At 45.5% G+C, this 24836-nt stretch overlaps 1 protein-coding gene across 1 annotated transcript in view; it reads left to right on the top strand.

The window, feature by feature from the left end:
• The window catches only part of LOC105491960 (RTF1 homolog, Paf1/RNA polymerase II complex component), a 68006-nt gene extending 43911 nt beyond the window's left edge, over positions 1 to 24095 (top strand). The window contains exons 5-18 of the mRNA XM_011758752.2: positions 5398 to 5512; positions 6773 to 6884; positions 11200 to 11335; positions 11798 to 11975; positions 16246 to 16328; positions 17154 to 17241; positions 17341 to 17448; positions 18059 to 18136; positions 18768 to 18889; positions 19065 to 19122; positions 20147 to 20224; positions 20700 to 20795; positions 21813 to 21924; positions 22178 to 24095. Coding sequence (XP_011757054.2) covers positions 5398 to 5512; positions 6773 to 6884; positions 11200 to 11335; positions 11798 to 11975; positions 16246 to 16328; positions 17154 to 17241; positions 17341 to 17448; positions 18059 to 18136; positions 18768 to 18889; positions 19065 to 19122; positions 20147 to 20224; positions 20700 to 20795; positions 21813 to 21924; positions 22178 to 22284 — 1471 coding nt within the window. The 3' untranslated portion in view covers positions 22285 to 24095. The remainder of the gene's footprint in view (positions 1 to 5397; positions 5513 to 6772; positions 6885 to 11199; positions 11336 to 11797; positions 11976 to 16245; positions 16329 to 17153; positions 17242 to 17340; positions 17449 to 18058; positions 18137 to 18767; positions 18890 to 19064; positions 19123 to 20146; positions 20225 to 20699; positions 20796 to 21812; positions 21925 to 22177) is intronic.
• The last annotated feature ends 741 nt before the right edge of the window (positions 24096 to 24836 follow it).

Raw genomic sequence — 24836 nt, 5'->3', positions numbered from 1 at the left:
CTGTCTCAATAAAAAGCAAAAATAAAAATAAATAAATAAATTGAATTACAGGCCAAGTCTGGTGGCTCACACCTGTAATCCCTGCACTTTGAGAGGCCGAGGCGGGTAGATCACTTGAAGTCAGGAGTTCGAGACCAGCCTGGCCAACATGGTGAAACCCATCTCTACTAAAAATACAAAAAATTAGCCGAGCATGGTGGCACGCACCTGTAATCCCAGCTATTCAGGATCCTGAGGCAGGAGAATGACTTGAACCCAGGAGGCGGAGGTTGCAGTGGGCCAAGATTACACCACTGGACTCCAGCCTAGGTGACAGAGGGACACTCCGTCTTAAAAAAATAATAAAGGGAATTGCAGGCCTGGAGCGGTGGCTTACACCTGTAATCCCAGCACTTTGGGAGGCCGAGGTGGGTGGATCACTTGATTCCAGGAATTCAAGACCAGTCTTGGCAACATGGCAAAACCCTGTCTCCTACAAAAAATAGTCAGGCATGGTGGCCCATGCCTGTAGTCCCAGGTACTTGGGAGGCTGAGTCAAGCAGGAGTATCATTTCAGCCCGGAATGTGGAGTTTGCAATGAGCTGAGATTGCACCACTGCACTTCAGCCTGGGTGACAGAGTGAGACCCTGTGTCAAGAAAAAGGGAGGGGAATTACAGAGATTGTTTGTCTTGATAAAGATCAGTACATGATTTGATTTCTACTAAGCAAAAAGTATTGAGGTAATCATAAGGTTGCCTTGGTTTTAGAACATGAATACAGTATTGATTGAGAGTAATGTGGGAACACATCAAATGATATATAAAAATTAAATGAACAAATGGTGTTTTAAAGCTTTGTATTTTACAAATTGGCTTCAAATTGTTCAAGCTCCTAGGTTGAAAAAATTTCCCAAATTCTTTTTTGGAGCCCTGTCTTCACAGGATTCAAGACTTGGAATTTCTCCTCATTATGTACAAGTTAGGTATCTGACTACCCTCTAACACAGTTTTTGTATTTTTTTAAAAAGTCAAATGTTAAATTGCTTTTTGGTATTTAGAAGCTGCTTCAATGTTTTCAACTTTTGCCATGTTTTAAATGGAAGAGTTTTAAATATGGCAGTAGTTCTTCCTTATCTCCTAACAGAATTTCAAGGTAAAAATAAACTTGGCTTTTGTCTTGGAAATAAAATAGCCCTCAGAATGAGGATCCTACCTATTTAATCTCATGAAAGGAAAATAGAAGCATTTTCTTTGGCAGCAGTTAGTTCCTTTTCATCTGGGAGTTTTGTTTGTCCCTTCTGGAGACCATATTAAGAATGCTGAGTTATCCTAGAGAAGAATGTTTGGCTTTCGGTCAGCAGCAAGCAATAGACATTTGATTTTTGTTTTTTGTGTGTGTGTGTTTTTTGTTTTTTGTTTTTTTTTAGACAGACTTTCGTTCTTGTTGCCGACTGGAGTGCAGTGGCACAATCTCGGCTCAGCACAGCCTCCACTTCCTGGGTTCAAGCGATTTTCCTGCCTCAGCCTCCCAAGTAGCTGGGATTACAGATGCCTGCCACCACGCCTGGCTAATTTTTGTATTTTTAGTAGAGATGGGGTTTCACCATGTTGGCCAGGCTGGTCTCAAACTCCTGACCTCAGGTGATCCACCCGCCTCGGCCTCCCAAAGTGCTGGGATTACAGGCATGAGCCACCACGCTCGGCCTCAACATTTATTTTGAGTGTGAATGCTTCCAAGTTTACCTATATTGGAACTATTAAATAGGACTTAATAAACTGTGCTGGAATTGCCAGACGGTTTAAAATTTGCATGTCTGAACTGTGGAAAGCATAGCAAGATGTTGTCATGTAAGGCCAATAAGTCCTATGACAAAATCACAAAGTAGCTCGAGGGTAATAGGCGGTTTGTCTCAAACTTAGTTTTTATGTTTTTCACCGTATGTGAACGAGACAGTTGACTGATTCAGTGACTTTTAAAAAATATTTTGTTTTTTTAGACACAGTCTGGCTTTGTCATCCAGGCTGGAGTGCAGTGGTGTGAACTCAGCTCTCTACAATTGCCACCTCCTGGATTCAAGCCAGCCTCCCACCTCAGCCTCCCAAGTAGCTGGGTCTACAGGCTGTCTATAGGCTACCATGCCTGGCTAATATTTTTTTCTTTCCTTTTTTTTTTGAGATGGAGTCTCACTCTGTTGCCCAGGGTGGAATGCAGTGACACAATCTCAGCTCACGCAATCTCCACTTCCCAGGTTCAGTGATTCTCCTGCCTCAGCCTCCTGTGTAGCTGGGATTACAGGCGCCCGCCACCACGCCCGGCTAATTTTTTGTATTTTTAGTAGAGACAGGGTTTCACTGTGTTAGCCAGGATGGTCTCGATCTCCTGACCTCGTGATCCGCCCACCTCAGCCTCCCAAAGTGCTGGGATTACACAGGCCTGAGCCACCCCGCCCAGCAGCCTGGCTAATTTTTTATATTGGCCAGACTGGTCTGGAATTCCTGACCTCAGGTGATCCACCCACCTTGGATTTCCAGAGTGCTGGGATTAGAGGCATGAGCCACCTCTCCTGGCGCTGTATTTTTTTTTTTTTTTTGTAGGGAGGGGGTTTGCCATGTTGCCCAGGCTGGTCTTGAACTCCTGACCTCAAGCAATTCGTCCACCTCAGCTTCCCAAAATGCTGGGGTTACAGGTGTGAATCACCACCCCCAGCTTCAGTGATTTTTTTTCAGTGACTGTAAGAATGGTTTAGTGTGCTGATTATTGAGACAGAGGTTCAGAGCCATCATAGAAAATTGATATTTTTGTAGTTCATTTGTTTAGCTTCAGGGCAGTGCAATATGGAAACTCTGGAATTTCCCGCATCTTTTTTACTTTAAAAGGTCTTTATATGGATCGCATTTAATCTTCGTAGTCTTTTTATGTAAGCACCATGAGCATCGTGTTCTCTAGCCAGCAGCACCAGTAGTGAGATGTCATTTTCAGTTGTTAGATTCTTCATGGGGGCAAGAAGCATAAAAGGGAGCCTGGTTGTAGAAAGGGCACCGACATTGCAGTCAGAAGGTCTAGGTTCAAGTCAGACTCGCTAGCGGGGTGATCGGAGTTAAATCACTTTCTCTTCTGACCTCAGTTTCCTCCTCAGGGGTTGTTGTAAACCTCAAGTGAGATGATACACATAAGAACATTATGTAAATGTAAACTATCACTGACTCTAAAAAAATGACTTTGTTTAAAATAGCCCACTTAAAGTGTATAATTCAGTGGTTTTTATATGTCCACAGAGCTGTGCAATCACCACCACAATTAATTCTAGAGCATTTTATCACTCCTCTATTTCCCCATAAGCCTCCCAGCCCTAGGCAACCACTAATCTCCTTTCTGTCTCTCTAGAGTTGCCTATTCTGGATATATTTATTATTATTGTTGTTATCGAGACAGGGTCTCGTTCCATTGCCCAGGCTGGAGTGCCGTGGCGTGATTATAGTTAACTGAAGCCTCGATCTCCTGTGTTCAAGCAATCCTCCCGCCTCAGTCTCCAAGTAGCTGGGACTATAGGGGTGTGCCACCACCTGGCCAATTTTTAAAACTTTTATTAAAGACGAGGTCTCACTGTGTTGTCCAGGCTGAACTTGAACTCCTGGCCTCAAGCAATCCTGCTGCCTCGGCCTCCCAAAGTGTTTAGATTACAGGCATTAGCCACCATGCCCAACCTGGATATTTTATATAAATGGAATCATAATATGCAGTCTTTTGTGATTGACTTCTTTCACTTAGTGTGTTTTTGAGGTTTATCCATTTAGCATGCATTAGTACTTCATTCCTTTTAACGTCTGAGTAATATTCCATTTTATGTATATACCACATTTTGTTTATCCATCCATCTATTGATTAATATTTGTGGTGTTTTCTTCTTTTTGCTATTGTGACTAGTGCTGCTGTGAACATTTATATACAAAAATTTGAGTACCTATTTTCAGATCTTTTGAGTGTATACTGGAAAGTAGAATTGCTGGCTCATATGATAACTCTGACTTTTTGAGAAACTGCTGTTGCGCCATTTTAGATTCCCATCAGCAATAAGTGTTCTAGTTTCTCCACATCTTCACTAACACTTTAACACTTGTCATTTCCTTGTTCTGTTGTTGTTGAGACAGGGTTTCACTCTGTTGCCCAGGCTAGCTAGAGTCCAGTGGTATGATCATGGTTTGCTGCAGCCTCAATTTCCTGGGCTCAAGCAGTTCTCCCACCTCAGCCTGCCAAGTAGCTGGGACTACAAGCATGTACCACCATGTCCAGCCAATTTTTTAAATTTTTGTAGAGACAGGGTCTCACCATGTTGTCCAGGCTGGTCTCCAACTCCTGGACTGAAGTGATCCTCCTGCCTTGGCCTCCCAAAGTACTGGAATTACAGGTGTGAGCCACCGTGCCTGGCCTTCCTCTGTGTGATAAGAGCCATCCTGGTGGGTGTGAAATGGTCTGTCATTATGTGGTTTTTGTTGTTGTTTGTTTGTTGTTTGTTTTTGAGGTGGAGTCTCACTCTGTCGTCCAGGCTGGAGTGCAGTGGCGCAATCTTGGCTCACTGCAACCTCCGCCTTCTGGGTTCAAGCGATTCTCCTGCCTCAGCCTCCTGAGTAGCTGCGATTACAGGCATGTGCCATCATGCCTGGCGAATTTTTGTATTTTTAGTAGGGATGGGGTTTCACCATTTTGACCAGAATGGTCTCAATCTCCTGACCTCGTGATCTGCCTGCCTTGGTTTCCCAAAGTGCTGGGATTACAGGTGCGAGCCACCACGCCTGGCCTTTTTGTTTGTGTTTTTGAGATGGAGTCTCACTCTGTCGCCCAGGCTAGAGTGGTGCAGATGAGTACAGCAATATCCTATATATGTTCTCTTTCTCTCTCTTTTTTTTTTTTGAAACAGATTCTTACTCTGTCGCTAGGCTGAAGTGCAGTGGTGAGATCTTGGCTCACTGCAACCTCTGCCTCCCGGGTTAAAGCGATTCTCAGCCTTCCAAATAGCTGGGACTACAGGCGTGCACCACCATGCCCAGCTAATTCTTGTATTTTTAGTAGAGACGGGGTTTCACCATGTTGGCCAGGATGGTCTTGATCTCTTGATCTCCTGATCTGCCCACCTTGGCCTCTCAAAGTGCTGGGATTACAGGTGTGAGCCACTGTGCCTGGCCCATATTCTCTCATTTTAAACATATTCCAACTTAATGCAATAAAATATTTTATATTTTGTTGTAATTAACATATTAAATATTTTTAATGTACTTAAAAGGTACATGAGAGTTTCTTTTAGGAAAGCCAAAATATCTATTAGCTCCTTTCCCTTAGTTCCTTTCTCCTATCTAATAGAAATCAGTTTTTACATACATTTCATTGCTAGTTAAAAACCAAACAAATATCTTTTAACCAGATTTGAAATCAAGAAAAAACTAAAAACAGCCAAAAAGAAAGAAAAGAAAGAAAAGAAGAAAAAGCAAGAAGAGGAGCAAGAAAAGAAAAAGCTGACACAGATTCAAGAATCTCAGGTAGGAGATTCAGTGTTCTTCATTGTCCAAAGAATAAACCTCTGTTTTGAGTGTGTGTGTGTGTAAAAGGTGGGTTTATATTAATCAGCCTAAGCTTATTAGTACAAGACTTGTGGCATGGTATCATTAATCTCTGGACATATCTCAGCGTTTCACCATCAGCTGTGCTATTAACTCCTTAGCACTTTTTCCTTTCCTTTTTTTTTTTCCTTTTCTTTTTTTATTTCTTTTTCCCTTTCCTTCCTCCTTCCCTTTCTCCATCCCGTCCTCCTTCCCGTCCTCCTTCCCGTCCTCCTTCCTTCTCTGGTCTCGTTATGTTGCCCAGGCTGGCGTACAGTGGCTATTCACTGGCACGGTCATAACACACTGTAGCCTCAAACTCCTAGTCTCAAGCAATCCTCCTGAGTTGCTGAGACTACAGGCATATGCCACTGTGCCCAGCTTTCACTGAAGTCTGCATTTAAAAAGCAGTCCTCAGCTGCAGTGACTCACATCTGTAATCCCAGCACTTTGGGAGGCCGAGGCGGACAGATCACTCAAGGCCAGGAGTTTGAGACCAGCCTGGCCAACATGGTGAAATCCCATCTCTACTAAAAATACAAAAATTAGCCTGGCACGATGGCTCATGCCTTTAATCCCAGCTACTTGGGAGGCTGAGACACAAGAATTGCTTGAACCTCAGAGGCGAAGGTTGCAGTGAGCTGAGATCATGCCATGGCACTCCAGCCTGGGCAGAAGAGCGAGGCTCTGTTTAAAAAAAAAGCAGCCCACTAGTGAGTGAGCATCCCTTAAGGAAAAGTTGGTAAACAACCTGTCCTAGGTAGCCAGATGCTTATGATGTTTACTTAGATGTATGTCATCCTTTACTTGGTATAAATATAGCTGGGAAAGTAATCTGTAGTTATCATCAAAATGATAAATGAGACTCCGTCTCAGAAAAAAAAAAAAAAAAGATAATGTGGGGCTGAGTGTAGTGGCTCATGCCTGTAATCCCAACATTAGCTGTGTTCTAGCGTGTTCTTCCAGAAAGAGTTTATTTGGATAATTCTTGAACTTGCTATTAGGCATTTTGGACAGGACTTATTTTACTGCGCTATCCTCTTTGTCCACAAGAGGATGCTCTCTCCCCTTACACTACAAGCTCTAAGTTTCTGCAACCCATATAGAATAACGCTGGGGGACTAAATGCATTAAGTGGGTTTAGAGAATCTTATCAGCCGTTGGTAAAGAGAGCCATCCTATATATCCTTCCTTTCCTAGGTAACATCCCACAACAAGGAACGGCGTTCCAAGCGGGATGAGAAACTAGATAAGAAATCTCAAGCCATGGAGGAGCTAAAAGCAGAGCGAGAAAAACGAAAGAACAGAACAGGTAAGGGGGGAAAGGTAATGGCTACTTTGTGTCTTTATATGATTTGACTTCCTGGTGTCCGTTTTTATTTTGCCCTCTTGTTGTGTCTTTCTCATATAAAATTCCAACACAGGCCGGGCATGGTGGCTCACGCCTGTAATCCCAGCATTTTGGGAGGCCGAGGCGGGCAGATCATGAGATCAGGAGTTCAAGACCAGCCTGGCTAACGTGGTGAAACCCCATCTCTACTAAAAATACAAAAAAATTAGCCGGGTGTGGTGGCACGTGCCTGTAATCCTAGCTACTCAGGAGGCTGAGGCAGGAGAATCGCTTGAACCCAGGAGACGGAGGTTGCAGTGAGCCGAGACTGCACCACTGCACTCCAGCCTGGCAACACAGCAAGACTCATGTCTCAAATAAATAAATTAAATAAATAAATAAATAAATAAATAAAATTCCAACACATACCGAGAATAGTACAATAAACATCCATGAACTCATCATCCAGCCTCAGCAGTCAGCTCTTGGCCAGTCTTGTTAAATCTATAATCCTTTCATCAGATTATTTTAAAGCAAATACCAGCATTATTATATTTTAACCATAAATATTTCAATATGTTCCTCTAAAAGATAAGTACTTTTGTTTTAAACCTAACTATAATACCATTATTACACCTAAAAATAACAATGAACTCTTTATCAAATATCTAGTCAGTGTTCAAATTTTTCTATTTGTATTGTAATTCAAAAAAACAATAATTGGACCACTTGAATCAGGATCTTAAAGTCCATACATTGTGATCTGTTATGTCCCTTAAGGCATTTAATCTGTATGTTTTCTTCCCCATATCTTTTTGCCCTGCCTTGCAGTGTATTTGCTGAAGAAACTGGGTCATTCGTCTTCTGGTTTCTCATGATGCTGACTGCATCTCATTTTTGTTGTTGAATGTGTTTCTAGTCCCTTGAGTTTCCTATAAATGGGTAGTTGGAGCTACGGAATTGGTCAGATTTGGGTTTGTTCTGTTGTTGTCGTTGTTGCTTGTTCTTGGGGAAGGCTGATTTTTAGGTAGTGGTATGTATTTCCATCAGGAGACACATGATATCGGATTGTCTCTCAGTCTGTGACGTTAACAATCCTATCAGTTAGCTGTTATCACAATAATGTGAAGTAACAAACTAACCCCTGTTCCTGCTCATGCATCTGAAGTTCAACTGCAGTTCACCCGCCTGATGGGATGAGTTCAGCTGGAATTATCTCCAAGCTACAGGTGGTAGCCAGGTCTGTTCTTCCTCTCTCTTCCTTCTTGGGCCAGTAAACCCCGAGCACTTTTATATGGTGATGACAGAAGTATAAAAGGGGCAAGCAGAGACACACATGCCTCTTAAGGCCTAGACTTGGAATTGGCACGGTGTCGCTATGGGCCCAGGAAGAATGACTAAGGCACATAGCAAAGGACATGGGTATAGAGAGGGGTGAAGAATTAGAAAGGATAATGTGGGGGCTGGGCACGGTGGCTCACACCTATAATCCTAGCACTTTGGGAGGCCAAGGCGGGCGGATCACCTGAGGTCAGGAGCTTGAGACCAGCCTGGCCAACATGGCAAAACCCCGTCTCTACAAAAAATACAAAAATTAGCTGGCTGTGGTGGTGCACACCTGTAATCCCAGCTCTTCAGGAAGCTGAGGCAGGAGAATCCCTTGAACCTGGGTGGCAGAGGTTGCAGTGAGCCGAGATTGCACCACTGCACTCCAGCCTGGGCAACAGAGTGAGATTCCATCTCAAAAAAACAACAACAAAAAATAATGTGGGACTGAGTGTAGTGGCTCACGCCTGTAATCCCAACGCTTAGGGAGGCTGAGGCGTGAGGATTGCTTGAGGCCAGGAGTTCAAGACCGGCCTGGCCAAGATGGTGTAACCCTGTCTCTACTAAAAATACAAAAAATAGCCACACCAGGCACGGTGGCTTACACCTGTAATCCCAGCACTTAGTGAGGTCAAAGTGGGTGGATCACTTGAGGCCAGGAGTTTGAGACCAGCCTGGCCAACATAGTGAAATCCCATCTCTACTAAAAATATAAAAATTAGGCAGGCGTGGTAGCACATGCCTGTAGTCCCAGCTACTTGGAAGGCTGAGGCACCAGAATCGCTTGAACCCGAGAAGTGGAGGTTGCAGTGAGCCAAGATCCTACCATTGTACTCCAGCCTGGGCAACGAGAGTGAGACTCTATCTCAAAAAAAAAAAAGAAATAATAGTTCTGTCCTAGTAGCCATTGATGGTCATTACCTAGATGATTTAATTCATTAGGAGTTGCAAAATGGTGATATTTCACATCTATCATTCTTTCTTCATTCATTATCTAGCCTGCTTCTATAAAGAGAAACTTCTAATCAGCTATTGAGTTACCCCCCAGGCACATTTTCAACAGGAAAGGCAAGATAAATGCTTGATTAATTTTCCTTTCGTTTACAAGTTTTTGAAAGAATGAGATAGTTCCTGGCAAGGTACAGTGGCTCACATGTGTAATTCAAGACCAGACTGGGGCCGGGTGCAGTGGCTCATGCCTGTAATTCCAGCACTTTGGGAGGCCAAGGCGGGCAAATCATGAGGTCAGGAGATCGAGACCATCCTGGCTAACGCGGTAAAACCCCATCTCTACTAAAAATACAAAAAAATTAGCCGGGCGTGGTGGCGGGCGCCTGTAGTCCCAGCTATGTGGGAGGCTGAGGCAGGAGAATGGCGTGAATCCAGGAGGCGGAGCTTGCAGTGAGTGGAGATCGCACCACTGCACTGCAACCTGGGTCTCAAAAAAAAAAAAAAAAAAAGACCAGCCTGGGCAACATAGTGAGACCCTTGTTTCCGCAATATTTTAAAGAGAGAGAGAGAGATAATTCTTAGCAACTTCCAAAGATGACCGATGAGTTTTATTTGTTTTGAATATCCTTGTGAACTCACGATTTTTAACATGCTTTATGTGTTTTAATCCATTGCGGTTATTTTTTTCCTTCTGTCCATCTGTGCATCTCTCTTTTTTGAGACAGGATCTCGCTCTGTTACTCAGTCTGGAGTGCAGTGGCACGATCTCAGCTCACTGCAACCTTCACCTCCCGAGTTCAAGCAATTCTCCCACCTCAGCCTCCTGAGTAGCTGAGACTACACGCGTGCACCACCACCTGGCTCATTTTTTTGTGTGTATTTTTAGTAGAGATGAGGTTTAGCCATGTTGGCCAGGGTGGTCTTGAACTCCTGGCCTTAAGTGATCCGTCTGCCTTGGCCTCCCAAAGTACTGGGATTACAGGTGTGAGCCAACACTCCAAGCCTAAAATTGTTTTATATTTTTCTTTTTTCTTTTTAAATCATAAGTACACAGATTCACCTCCCATCTTAGATTAATGGTAGCATACTATACACACTTTTCTCTCTCTCTCTCTTTTTTTTTTTTTTTCCAGCCACCACTCCTGGCTAGTTTTTTTGTATTTTTGGTAGAGATGCAGATTCACCATGTTGCCCAGGCTGGTCTCAAGCCCCTGAGCTCGAGTGATCTACCCACCTCGACCTCCCAAAGTGTTGGGTTTACAGGCGTGAGCCACCATGCCTGGCCATGTTCCTTTTTTTTTTTTTTTTTTTTTTGAGACGGAGTCTCGCTCTGTTGCCCAGGCTGGAGTGCAGTGGCGCGATCTTGGCTCACTGCAACCTTTACCTCCTGGGTTCAAGCGATTCTCCTGTCTCAGCCTCCCGAGTAGCTGGGATAACAGGCGCCAGCCACCACACCTGGCTATTTTGTATTTTAGTAGAGACAGAGTTTTACCATGTTGGCCAGGCTGGTCTCAAACTCCTGATCTCAAGTGATCCGCCTGCCTGTGCCTCCCACAGTGCTGGGATTACAGGCATAAGCCACTGTACCTGGCCCCACGTTCCTTTTTTATAGCTGCACAGTAGTTCATTGGTAGATGTACCAGTGGTGATTCAGCCACTCTCCTATTTGAAGTTTTCCTCAGAAGCTTCTGAAGTCATCAAGAGGGGGACCTCTTTCCTTCCCATAGTCAAGTGTCTTGAGTGCCATAAACGAGAACTGTCAGTAGTGTTGGTTACCCTTTCTGCCTACTTAGTATCAGTCTTCCAGCCCTTTTTTCATCTGTTGGGGTCTGATATTTGGCACCTGAATAATTTTAACTCTGTGTTTTAACTCATTTCTGTATATACCCCAAGTTAGCACAATCCAGTCTAGAGAGGACAGAGCTATGTATTTGAGTCCTCTTCCATTTCCAATTCTTTTTCAAGAATGAATTCATTTTCTTGTTGAGAAAACGTAGGTAAACATCTCCTTTCTTTCTAGCTGAGCTCCTTGCCAAAAAACAGCCATTAAAAACCAGTGAGGTCTACTCTGATGATGAAGAAGAGGAAGAGGATGACAAATCCAGTGAGAAGTCAGACCGGTCATCACGAACATCGTCATCTGATGAAGAAGAGGAGTAAGCTCTTGTACATTTTGGTCTAGTAGGCAGGATAGGTGGGTTTTTGAGGAAGAGTGGGCCCTGTTTGGGCCACTAACTTTGACTTGGTTACCTTTGGTTTGCTGAACTGAGTTCCCCAGCACGTCAGCCCATTCATTTGGCTGCTAGCCTGCGCGCTTGGACATTTCACCTGGGCCTGGAAGGTAGGAACTGACTTCATGTCACGCTCAGATTGGCCTGGAGCTTTCATTCATTTTCTCACTCTGATGGGTTATCTAAGATGGCAGTCTCATTTGAAACAGTTCACACTACTGGTCAGGAACAAAATCCTATTACAAGTCTTTGCTGGTGCTTCATTTACTTCTCCTCCTAGGCTAGTCACATGTACTTTGGTTAAGTTTTGAGGAGTTGATATTGTTTTTCTATCTGGTTCTGTTTTTATGATGAACATTTTTTCCAGTGCCCCTTTTTTCCTCTTAGGAAAGAAGAGATCCCTCCAAAATCCCAACCAGTTTCCTTACCTGAAGAATTGAATCGGGTTCGATTATCACGACATAAACTAGAACGTTGGTGTCACATGCCCTTCTTTGCTAAAACTGTCACAGGATGTTTTGTGCGGATTGGCATTGGAAACCACAACAGCAAACCAGTTTACCGGGTTGGTATTTCTTCCCTTGGACAATTGTCCATGCTTTCAATAGAATTAGTCTCAACTGAGGGCAGGAGCCACTGAAAAAATCTATCACTCTTTTGTCAGCATTCAATGGCAAGTAGACTCCAAGTAGGATCCCCATAGAGCAGTGACAGTCTGAGGTGCCCAGGAATCCTTCATGACTTGTCGCCAAGAAGAGGACTTGGAGCCCAAGGGACTAGAAGATTTGGATTTAGAATAATTTTCTCTATTCCCCCTTCAGTATAAAAGGGAGAAGGGAGGCATCTATGAAGTGTTCATTGGGAGTTACATAATCTAAAAGATATGTTCATTTGAAAAACCACTGAATGAAAAGTTTCGTGTTGCATACCAAGTGACTTCTATGCCAGGGAATTGTATTGAGGTTAAAAAACACCCTCCGAACTAATACAGGTTATTATGTATGTTCCAGCACTGCTTCTGTGGTCTAGGTGGACTGGGCACAGTGACTCACGCCCATAATCCCAACGCTTTGGGATTGATTGATTTATTTATATTATATTTTACTCTTTCTTTCTTCCTTTCTTTCCTTTCCTTTCTTTCCTTTCTTTCCTTTCTTTCCTTTCTTTCCTTTCTTTCTTTCTTTCTTTCTTTCTTTTTTTCTTTTTTTTTTTTTTTTTTTTTTTGAGACGGAGTCTCGCTCTGTCGCCCAGGCTGGAGTGCAGTGGCGCGATATTTTTAGTAGAGACGGGGTTTCACCGTGGTCTCGATCTCCTGACCTTGTGATCCGCCCGCCTCGGCCTCCCAAAGTGCTGGGATTACAGGCGTGAGCCACCGCGCCTGGCTCTTTCTTTCTTTCTTTCTTTCTTTCTTTCTTTCTTTCTTTCTTTCTTTCTTTCTTTCTTTCTTTCTTTCTTTCTTTCTTTCTTTTCTTTCTTTCTTTCTTTCTTTCTTCTTTCATCTCTCTCTCTCTTTCTTTCTTTTTTTTTTTTTTTTGAGACGGAGTCTTGCTCTGTCACCCAGGCTGGAGTGCAGTGGCGTGATCTCCACTCACTGCAAGCTCTGCCTCCCGGGTTCATGCCATTCTCCTGCCTCAGCCTCCCATGTAGCTGGAACTACAGGCACCCGCCACCGCACCCGGCTAATTTTTGTATTTTTAGTAGAGACGGGATTTCACTGTGTTAGCCAGGATGGTCTCGATCTCCTGACCTTGTGATCTGCCCGTCTTGGCCTCCCAAAGTGCTGGGATTACAGGTGTGAGCCACCGCGCCTGGCCTTTTTTTTTTTTTTTTTTTTCTTTTGAGATGAAGTCTCACTGTATTACCCAGGGTGGAGTGCAATGGCATGGTCTTGGCTCATTGCAACCTCCGCCTCCTAGGTTCAAGCAATTGTCCCGCCTCAGCTTCCCAAGTAGCTGGGACTATAGCCGCCCGCCACCACACCTGGCTAATTTTTGTATTTTTAGTAGAGATGGGGTTTCACCATGTTAGCAAGGCTGCTCTTGAACTCTTGACCTTGTGATCTGCCTGCCTCGGCCTCCCAAAGTGCTGGCGTGAGTCACCTCACCTGGCCTATTTTTATTTATTTATTTATTTATTTATTTATTTATTTATTTATTTTTCAGACAGAGTTTCACTCTTGTTGCCCAGGCTGGAGTGCAATGGCATGATCTTGGCTCACTGCAACCTCTGCCTCCCGGGTTCAAGCAATTCCCCTCCCTCAGCCTGCTGAGTAGCTGGTGTTACAGGTGCCCACCACTGCACCTGGCTAATGTTTGTATTTTCAGTAGAGACGGGGTTTCACCATTTTGGCCAGGCTGGTCTTGAACTCCTGACATCAGGTGATCCACCCACCTCGGCCTCCCAAAGTGCTGGAATTACAGGCATGAGCCACTGAGCCCAGCCTTATTTTTAATTTTTCAGTTTATTTTTATTTTTGGAGACAAAGTCTCACCCTGTTTCCCAGGCTGGAGTGCAGTGGCACGATCTCAGCTCACTGCAGCCTCTGCCTCCTGGGTTCAAGTGATTCTCGTGCCTCAACCTCCGAGTAGCTGGGACTACAGGCGCACACCACCACACCTGGCTAATTTTCCTTTTTTTTTTTTTTTTTTGAGACAGAGTCTCGCTCAGTTGCCTAGGCTGGAGTGCCGTGGCATGATCTCTGCTCACTGCAAGCTCTGCCTCCCAGATTCACGCCATTCTCCTGCCTCAGCCTCCCAAGTAGCTGGGACTACAGACGCCCACCACCACGCTTGGCTAATTTTTTGTATTTTTAGTGGAGATGGGGTTTCACCATGTTAGCCAGGATGGTCTCGATCTCCTGACCTTGTGATCCGCCCGCCTCGGCCTCCCAAAGTGCTGGGATTACAGGCTTGAGCCACCGCTCCCGGCCTTACTTTGGTATTTTTTTAAAATTTTTTGTAGTGACAGCCTCTCTCTGTTGCTTATGCTGGTCTCAAACTCTGGGCCTCAAGTGATGTTCTGGCCTCAGCCTCCTAAAGTGCTGGGTGTTGGTTTTTTTTTTTTTTTTTTTTTGAGACAGAGTCTCGCTCTGTCGCCCAGGCTGGAGTGCAGTGGCGCAATCTCGGCTCACTGCAAGCTCCGCCTCCCGGGTTCACGCCATTCTCCTGCCTCAGCCTCCTGAGTAGCTGGGACTACAGGCGCCCGCCACCGCGCCCGGCTAATTTTTTTTGTATTTTTAGTAGAAACGGGTTTCACCGTGGTCTCGATCTCCTGACCTTGTGATCCGCCCGCCTCGGCCTCCCAAAGTGCTGGGATTACAGGCGTGAGCCACCGCGCCCGGCCTGTTTTGTTTTTGAGACAGAGTCTTGCTCTGTCACGCAGGCTGGAGTGCTGTGGCATGATCTCGGCTCTCTGCAAGCACCGCCTCCTGGGTTCACGCCATTCTCCTGCCTCAGCCTCCCAAATAGCTGGGACTACAGGCACCCACCACCATGCCCAGCTAATTTTTTGTATTTTTAGTAGAGACGGGGTTTCACCATGTTAGCCAGGATGGTCTCCATCTCCTGACCTCGTGATCTGCCCTCCTCGGCCTCCCAAAGTGCTGGGATTACAGGCGTGAGCCACCGCGCCCAGCCCAGTTGTTGGGGGGTGTTTTTTTTTTTTTTTTTTTTTGAGACAGTGTCTTAACCATGTTGCCCAGGCTGGTCTGGAACTCCTGGACTCAAGCCATCTTCCTGCCTTGGCCTTCCAAAATGCTAGGTTTGCAGGCATGAGACACTGCCCAGTCTGAGATAGGATCTCGCCCTGTTGGCCAGGCTAGCATGCAGTGGTGTGATCATAGCTCACTGCAACCTTGAACTCCTGTACTCAATCCTCCTACGACAGCCTCTTGAGTAGCTAAGACTATAAGTGCACACCACTATGCCCAACTAATTTTTTTTTCTTTTTTGTAGAGACTGGGTCTCGGCTGGGCGCGGTGGCCCATGCCTGTAATCCCAGCACTTTGGGAGGGGTGGGCGGATCATGAGGTGAGGAGGTTGATACCATCCTGGCTAACATGGTGAAACCCCATCTCTACTAAAAATACAAAAAATTAGCCGGGCGTGGTGGTGCATGCCTGTAGTCCTAGCTACTTGGGCGGCTGAGGCAGGAGAATCGCTTGAACCCAGGAGGCAGAGGTTGTAGTGAGCCGAGATCGCACCACTGCACTCCAGCCTGGGCGACAGAGTGAGACTTTGTCTCAAAAAAATAAATAAATAAATAAAAGAGAAACTGGGTCTCTCTGTGTTGCCCTGGTTGGTCTCAAATTCCTGGCTTCAAGTAGTCCTCCCATGTCAGCCTCCCAAAGTGCTGGAATTACAGGCATGAACCTCGGCGCCCAGCCTGACTTGTTTTTGTTTTGTTTTGTTTTATTCTTAGTTGTCTGGTTTTTACGTGTGTTATCTTCTTGTATGAGGACCTGCAGCCATGCCATATCCTGAAATGCTTGGCAACAGAAACTGACCTACATGGTCTTCACATTTGGCTGATAAAAATCAACCGGTGAAATCCCAAATACATCCCTCGTAAGTTAGAATTAGTTGGAGGAAAAGCTGCCAGTGGGCCCCACCAGGCTCCTCTTCTGCTGGCACTTGCTCCTCCTGGGCACAAGGCCCCCTGTGCTTGACCATCTGCGTTCTAAACCTGAGAAGGGTGCCCAGAACCCCTGGCAGCTGTGGACTCTACTCAGCGCTCGATCAGTTGTCTGCATTCAGGTAGAGAGACGCAAAGGAAGAGTGTTGTGGAAAGCCCTGGAAGAGTCTGGTTTTGACTGGTGTCTCTGTCCTGTCACTTAGGTCGCTGAGATTACAGGTGTTGTGGAAACCGCCAAAGTTTACCAGCTAGGTGGCACCAGAACAAACAAAGGACTGCAACTGCGGTAGGAGGCACTTCTGGGGCAGCTTCTGCTTCCACTTCAAACGGGCACTGGCTTTGGGGGCTGCTATTCTCTCTGTGTGATGTGCCTTGTTACCATGAATGCTATTTATGCAATCCCCACGAGGTACACTTGGAGGGAGACTTGTATTCCATCTTTGTCTATAGGGAAGGTAGGATATTCTCTCCTCTGGGGGAACCAAATATATGAAGTGGTAGGACACAGAGAAAGGAAATGTTGCGTTGTAAGAGACCCTCCCGGAGCCTCGCTGGCATTTCCTTGGCAAACATGGCCAAGAGGCTTGCTTCTGGTTCTGGCTCTATCTTATAACCTCATGTGTGACAAGAAAGATCATTTTTATGGACTTCATTTCCTCTTCAATAAAATGAAAGTGTCATTCACTCAGCAAATATTTACCGAATGTACAGTGTGCCAGGCACTGTTCTAGGTGCCATCATAGTGCACTGCTGCTTGGAACTCCTGGGCTCAGGTGATCCTCCCACCCACCTCAGTCTCCTGAGGAGCTGCGACCACAGGCATGTACCCCTGTCCCAGGCTCTGTTGCGTATTGTTGATGCTGACTGTAATGGATTTTAATATAAACTGACTTTTGAAGCTCTGACCAAGCCCATTTGGTTTCCAGTGCTAGCTTTGGGATCTCAATCTTGGCTGCCCATTAAAACAGCCTGGGATGATTTTATAGGGTAGCTAGGATTGAGAACCGCTCCAACAGGTATATCTAAGTAGTACATAGTCTGGTAAGGTTGCTTTACTTGTACTACAGTCACCATGCACATTTCTTGGAGATGCTGTCTCTCTTTCGTGTAGGCATGGCAATGACCAACGCGTGTTCCGTTTAGAGTTTGTCTCAAACCAAGAATTCACCGAAAGTGAGTTTATGAAGTGGAAAGAAGCGGTACGTGGCTAGAGATCACCTAGCAGTTGTTCGTGCATATTGAGAAAAATATCTTTCCAAAATCCCTACTCATAACCTTGTATCGTGTTTTTGATCCAGATGTTCTCTGCTGGCATGCAGTTGCCCACTCTAGATGAAATCAATAAAAAGGAATTATCTATTAAAGAAGCTCTTAATTATAAATTCAATGATCAGGACATTGAAGAGGTAAGAAACCTGGTGCCCATGAACCAATGTTGAGAGAAGAACATGATTCTCTTTTATTTCCCTATATCTTGACATTTTTAGCTATGCATGAAAATGAGGGAATACTAATATTACTACCTTATTATTTATTGTTCATCAAGCTTTTTTCTATACATTCTCATGTGCAGATGAGGCTAACATAGACTGGAGTGTATTCAGAGTTCAGATGAGACAACAAATGAGGCTACGTACACTAAAGTGTATTTCGGGTTCCGGGATCTGTGTTCTGCTAGGCTTGATCCTTCAAGAGTTTTCCTTCTCTAAAACATCTTGGTAAAATGATTTGATCTCTGTTCTCTTGGACAGTGGCTAGCCTTACACTACCAGGCCCTTGGGCTGCTGTTTCTTGGTGCATGTTCCTTCAGACTGTCCCAGAAGAATCTCCGTGACCCGGGAAGCAGCATAGTATCCCTTGGAATGAACCCGCTCTGTCTCTCTCTGGGGCATGGCACTGCCATAGGAAGAGCAGCCCCCTTGTAACTAGCTGTTTGCATCCAAAATGGGCTCACTTAGCCTGTCTGCAAAAATAGCTTAGGAATACCTCACTGCTGGTATCTCCTCTCTGGTACAGATTGTAAAAGAGAAAGAAAGGTTCAGAAAAGCTCCACCCAACTACGCTATGAAGAAGACTCAGCTACTGAAGGAAAAGGTAAGGAGTTGTACTCGAGCCTCTTTCCTCATCCTGTAAGGCGATGTAGAAATCAAACTTTTTCATCCTCTGCCAAGTTAGTGGTGGCAGGATTGGGAGAAAATTCTGGGCTCGATTATAAGCAACACAGTGTGTTCTTGGCGCCTGGGTAACGTTCCTTGGCCATTTTCCATTCCCTAAATTCAAACTGATCTCCTGCGTGCCAGTCTTCTTACTTTCTAGTCACTTCAGCTTCCTGTGTAATAAAATAGACCCTGGGTGGTATTCAGCACTGAGTCTGAACAGACAGATGACACTGTCGAGGCCACCTGTGGCTGGTGATTTTCCATTCTTCACACCGGGTTGGGGTGGGCCTTGTTATGGTGGTTTAGCCACCCTGTGAGGCCCGGCGTTCTACTGCCGCCAGGGACCCACAGCCAGGTAGCTATATGGGAAGGTGTTCCCCACTGTACTGTGCACTACTATAATATAAATTATATCTTGTATTTGTAAAGTTACTTCTGCAGTTTTCTTCCACATCTCCTGTCCTTTGCTCACCACATGAGATACCTTTGCCTGTGCCAGAAGTAAGGGGATACTTGATATACAGTCAGTTGTATGTAGCCAAGAACTCACACATCTCTCTGTGTAGGCCATGGCTGAGGATCTGGGGGATCAGGACAAGGCCAAACAAATCCAAGATCAGCTGAATGAGCTGGAGGAACGGGCAGAGGCCCTGGACCGCCAGCGAACCAAGAACATATCCGCTATCAGGTGTGTTATAGAGCCTATTTTTGGCCCACAGACCTTGGCCAAAATTACCAGGCAAGCCTGTGGCCTGTACGCTTTGTGCTGCACTGACCCCATAGATATCCGGGTTCAGGGCTCGGTGGTTCCCTCCCTCCGTCGTTTCACAGCCATTGACTCATCCTTCTTACTCACCCCACAGTTACATCAACCAACGGAACCGGGAATGGAACATTGTAGAGTCTGAGAAGGCCCTTGTGGTAAGAACACTTTATCTGAATCACTAAAACAAAGCTAATTAATAAACCATGACATCTTTTCTACGTCTTGCCCAAGTTTATTTTTTAATTATTGAAATAACATATGCACTTAACATATACACACACTCTCTGTATGTCCACATACATCGATGTAATTTATTCCTAATGAAAAGCAGCAGTCTTCTGCCCTGTCCTGCCTTTTCCCACCCTTAGATTCTACTCCACAGGTATTTGTTTTTTCTCAATTTCTGTTTCTTGGTTGTTGCCCCCATATCTACTCTGGTATTCTTGAAGGGAAAGGATAATATGCTGGGCGCGGTGGCTCACGCCTGTAACCCCAGCACTTTGGGAGGCCGAGGTGGGTGGATCACCTGAGGTCAGGAGTTTGAGACCAGCCTGGCCAACATGACGAAACCCTATCTCTACTGAAAATATAAAAATGAGCTGGACATGATGGTGCACACCTGTAACCCGAGCTACTTGGGAGGCTGAGGCACGAGAATTGCTTGAACCTGGGAGGCAGAGGTTGCAGTGAGCTGATACCACTCCTCTTTAGCCTGGGCAACAGAGCGAGAATCCATCTAAAAAATGAAAAAAATTAGCTGGGCATGGTGGCTCACGCCTGTAATCCTAGCACTTTGGGACGCTGAGGTGGGTGGATCACCTGAGGTCAGGAGTTTACCAGCCTAGGCAACATGGCGAAACCCTGTCTCTACTAAAAATACAAAAATTAGCTGGGCGTGGTGACTTGCACCTGTAGTCCCAGCTGCTGGAGAGGCTAAGGCAGGAGAACCACTCGAACCTGAGAGGCAGCGGTTGCAGTGAGCTGAGATTGCGCCACTGCACTTCAGCCTAGGCGACAGAGCGAGACGCCATCTCACACAAAAGTTTTTAAAAAAGGAAAAGGATGATCGCTTTTTTTTTTTCTTTTCAGTTGCTTGCAAAGACTTACTTGCCTGTGAGCTTATGGTGAAAGGGTGGGGGGATGGAGATACAGTTCTGTGGTGCATGCTCTCTGTTTCAGGCTGAAAGTCACAACATGAAAAACCAACAGATGGATCCGTTTACCCGGCGCCAGTGCAAGCCTACCATCGTTTCTAATGTGAGTGCCGAAAGAGGACATTTTAGTCAGGACCTAGATTCTGGGACAGAAAATGAATTCCATTAGGAAATTAATAACGAAGTTAAAAATAATGTTTTCTTAGCTGGGATTTGCTTGTCTGAAGCTCTTGGGTCTGGATACTTCCTTTTTTATCTTGCTATTGGGCATATAGGCAGTGAAAACGTGGCATGGATTTACAAAAACCTAGTGACTGACCCTCCTGTATCAGGGTGGGTTTACAGTGCAGCAGACGTTAGTAATGTGGCCCTTAGCTAGGGCCTGGCTGGGCTGGGCTTGGCTTTCAAGCTTTTAATTGCCTTTTTTTTTTTTTTTTGCTGCTTTGAGGAAAACCCCACTAGCTGCTGATGGGCCCGCTGTGGTGCTTGTGATGTTAGTTTGGTAGGTGGGAAAGAATCTGGCAGTAGGACTCTGTGAGTGTCAAACAATCTCTAAAATAACTGATTTTCTCTCCCAGTCCAGAGACCCAGCTGTTCAAGCTGCCATCTTGGCCCAGCTGAATGCAAAATACGGTTCTGGAGTGTTACCAGATGCTCCAAAGGAAATGAGCAAGGCAAGTGCAGTACCACCCTGTTGCCTGCTGAGCAAGGCTGCTAGCTGAGGCACCAAACAAGCACCTTGTCTAGTCTGGGCTTGATTTTTCCACCTGGAGGAACAGGGAGTCCCTCTTGGAGTCCCTTCCCCATCCCAGTTATTTGCAAATATAATCAACAGATAACCTTAATTCCAAACCTAACACCACTACTTACCTAGGGCCTTGACTGTGTCCTTCGGCAGCTGGCTTCTAGCCTTCAGCATCCCCCCTTTTCTCCTGTGTAAAATGAGGGTACTACTATATACCCTGCCAACTTCACAGGAGGAGAGATAACATATAAAGATCAGATATTGTAAAAGTGAAAGCTCATTGAAAATGGCACATTTAAAAGCAGTTTTCTGGCCAGGTGCAGTGGCTCATGCCTGTAATCCCAGCACTTTGGGAGGTGGAAGTGGGTGAATCACCTGAGGTCAGGAGTTCGAGACCAGCCTGGCCAACATGGTGAAACCCCGTCTCTACTAAAAATAGAAAAAAATTAGTGTGGTGGCGGGTTCCTATAATCCCAGCTAGGAGGCTGAGGCAGGAGAATCTCATGAACCTGGGAGGGAGAGGTTGCAGTGATCTACGATCGCTCCATTGTACTCCAGCCTGGATGACAAGAGCGAGACGCCCATCTCAAAAAAAAAAAAAAAAAGCAGTTATGCGTCCAAGTTAAGTCTTTTCCTCTTTTCCTGCTGGAGTCTAACCGGTCTCAGGACTTCTGAAATCTTAGGTCAGGAGGTGACCCGTTGCCTTAAGCCCACCTTTTCTACCTTCATACCACAGACATGAGCCTGCCCTCTTCTCTGTGCTTTCAGCCTTCAGGAGAGAAAGCTCTTTGTCCGTGGCCTCCCTCTGAGAGAAGGAATCAGAAAGGCGCCTTAGTAGGAAAATGTAATGAACTCAAATAAGAGCTTTTTACCGTTAGTGGCTGCTGCTGCTAGAAATCCACTTGCATTTATGCTCTTACCATTAGTTTTCCTCTTCACATTCCAGGGTCAAGGCAAAGATAAAGATTTGAATTCTAAGTCAGCCAGTGACCTCTCAGAAGATCTGTTCAAAGTACACGATTTTGATGTGAAGATTGATTTACAAGTTCCCAGCTCAGGTATGTGAGGGTGGGGCGGGTGGTGAGGGCTGAGGACCAGATGGATCCATGGTTCTCTGGGGCAACAAGGAAGCCCACTTTAAGGGAAGAAAGGGGAATGTTGGCTCATCAGCATCCACAGGCCAGGCCAAGACAGGCTGCAGGTATGGTGAGAGGGAACAGGGCCACAGTCAGGAGGCTGCCTGCAGGGGTGCAGCACGGGACTAAGGACTTTGTGGGACCTCAGCTGCCAACTTGCTCTTCTTTCCCACAGAGTCAAAGGCTTTAGCCATCACCTCCAAGGCTCCACCAGCCAAGGATGGGGCTCCAAGGAGATCTCTGAACTTGGAAGACTACAAAAAACGACGAGGGCTTATTTGAGCACACCCAGCCTGCTGCTTCTGACCCCGCATGCCCCATCGCAGCGTCCCACCTTTCCTCCTTTCCTTTGATTTAGCCTCTTTGGGCTGGAGCAGCTGTCGAACTGGGAAGAGACTCTAAACTGCCAGTCATCTGTAATATAAACCATTTGCTGTATAGACCTCCCTGTCTGCACACCATCTCCCACCAGCCTCCCCTCCCCCAGGGCCCCACCCAGTGTGGGCCTGGGCTCTCTTGGGCTTTATCCATGTCTTTAGATTTGTGTTTGCCTTTTGTTTTTTTTAACCGCGCAGTTCATTGGCCACTCTGCACGCATTCAGTATTACCATGGAGCTGGGAATCTTGCTGGAGCCCCTGGGGCAATAGCAGCAGCACTGGGCGGTCTTCTCTCCAGACTGCCTTGGCCCACCCATTGAACATTCGGCCCCTGACCTTGTGGAGGGAGCGGGGATTGGGCACCTGCGGTCCTCCCTCTCTTCATCTTTCTCTTCTGCCCTTCTTTTTGGAAGAAGGGGTTTCAAAACCAGTTTAGTTTCCAAAAAGTGTACATTTGTGGGGGGGGGGGTCTAATTTGAGAGCGAGAGTGTGTATGTGTGTGTGTGTAAGTGTGTGGATTTTTTTATCATTTTTTTAAAATGCAGTACTCTTTGTATCAGTCTGTCATGGGTCTATAGCTGTTTCAGATTTTTTTCAGCTGTACTTGAGCATCTGAAACTGCAAGAAAGAAACTCATTAAATGTGATTCTTCTTACTAAACAGGCCTGACTGCTGTAGCTGTGTAACTTCCCCATCCCCACCTACTCTTCCCCATCCCTTCCCAACTTTGGAGAAGACTCCCCAGTTTAGCCCCCTGACCTGCAGGCTGTGTCCTGGCAGGTGCGGGAGGGAAGCCCACGGCCGGGTACCAGGGGGGGCAGCGAATGTCTTGCTCATCCCATGGGTACAGCCCACAGCTTCTTGGCTGAACATAGAACTTCTTTTTCTCACCCAGTATACCAGCCTCTTCCTAGTGATTCTGTTTTGCTGTTTTGGCAAGAATTACATTTTGTTTTGTTTTTAAGAGAAATTTCTGAATATGAATGTGGAGAGCAAACACAAAAAGATTTAGGTTACGCCGGGCGCGTTGGCTCATGCCTGTAATCCCAGCACTTTGGGAGGCCGAGGCGGGTGGATCACCTGAGGTCAGGAGTTCAAGACCAGTCTGACCAACATGGTGAAACCCCATCTCTACTAAAACTTCAAAACTTAGCCGGGCATGGTGGTGCGCGCCTGTAATCCCAGCTACTTGGGGGGCTGAGACAGGAGAATCCCTTGAACCTGGGAGGCAGAGGTTGTGGTGAGCCGAGATTGCGCCACTGCACTCCAGTCTGGGTGACAGAGTGAGACTCCATCTCAAAAAGATTTAGGTTGCAAATGTTTCAAGCATGTGCAGTTTTGTGTGTGTGTATACATATATATGGTCAGCATATATATTGTTGTGCAGCTAGGGCGAAGCCAGCAGAGGTGTGTGTATGTCTTTATGAAATGTTTGAAAAGAGATAAGCTGACTGCTTGATAATCATTCTCAGGTGTAAAGCTCCAAGTGTAAATAAAAGTGGCATTTAACAAATCTTTCAGAACAAAGTACAGCTGACTATATATACCAAGAACTAAGCTAAAGGAACAGCTGAGAGCTCCTGATCTCCACAAGAGAGGAATCTAAAAGCTCTGCTTTGTGCTTCTTCACCCTGCTTTTGTACAAGGAAGGGGGATGATGGGAAATCATGGACTTGTAAGTTGTATTTAAACATAAAAATGAACTTGGTAACTTCTGGGTTTAGTAGAGCCTCAGTGTCGCTTTAACTTAGTTTACTTTTTTAAAGCAGCAATGGATGGTTTTAAAGGAGTATTATGACTGTAAAATTGCTAAATACGACTGTAACAGCTATGTGGTAGCTGTGACACAGTTCAGTTGGGCAAAGGAGTGGTGATGGACTCGTTAAAATCATATATACTTGAATAGTCCATTGACCGCAACTCTTTATAGACCATTGTGTAAATGTGGAATCACAGACTGTTAACATTGCCTGGACTTCAGCAGAGTCCTGGAGCTGCTGGGACCTCTCCTATCATGATGAACTTGGACTTTTTTTGATTTCTGGTTTTAAAAGACATGAAATTATAGAATCCAGATAATTCGCTGGAGTCATTTTGATCCACCATGTAGATCTGTATTTAGTATCATTTGGATTTGGAGAAGTGTTGATTACATTATGGCTGTGTAATAAAATTTTTATTAAAACTGCATCACACTGTAGCCACTTTGCCACCACCTCCCCACACACAGCTGCTGAAACCCCCATGAGATGCCAATGCACACAGCAGGGAGAAAAGCCAGCCAAAGAAGACCGAAGGGTAACTCCACCCCAGTAGCCTCAGTAGCGATTGGGATCAAGACTAAGGACTTGTCTCCAGTCTCAGCTGAGGCAGGGCCTCTGACCCAAGATCTTGGCCAGGCATTAAGACATTGGCTTTGTCCTACCAACGAGGATTTCTTGGTGGTTCACGCTATA

This window comes from Macaca nemestrina, chromosome 7 (assembly GCF_043159975.1).
Source record: "Macaca nemestrina isolate mMacNem1 chromosome 7, mMacNem.hap1, whole genome shotgun sequence".
Lineage (NCBI taxonomy): Eukaryota > Metazoa > Chordata > Mammalia > Primates > Cercopithecidae > Macaca > Macaca nemestrina.
This window is presented reverse-complemented; position numbering and strand designations above follow the sequence as displayed.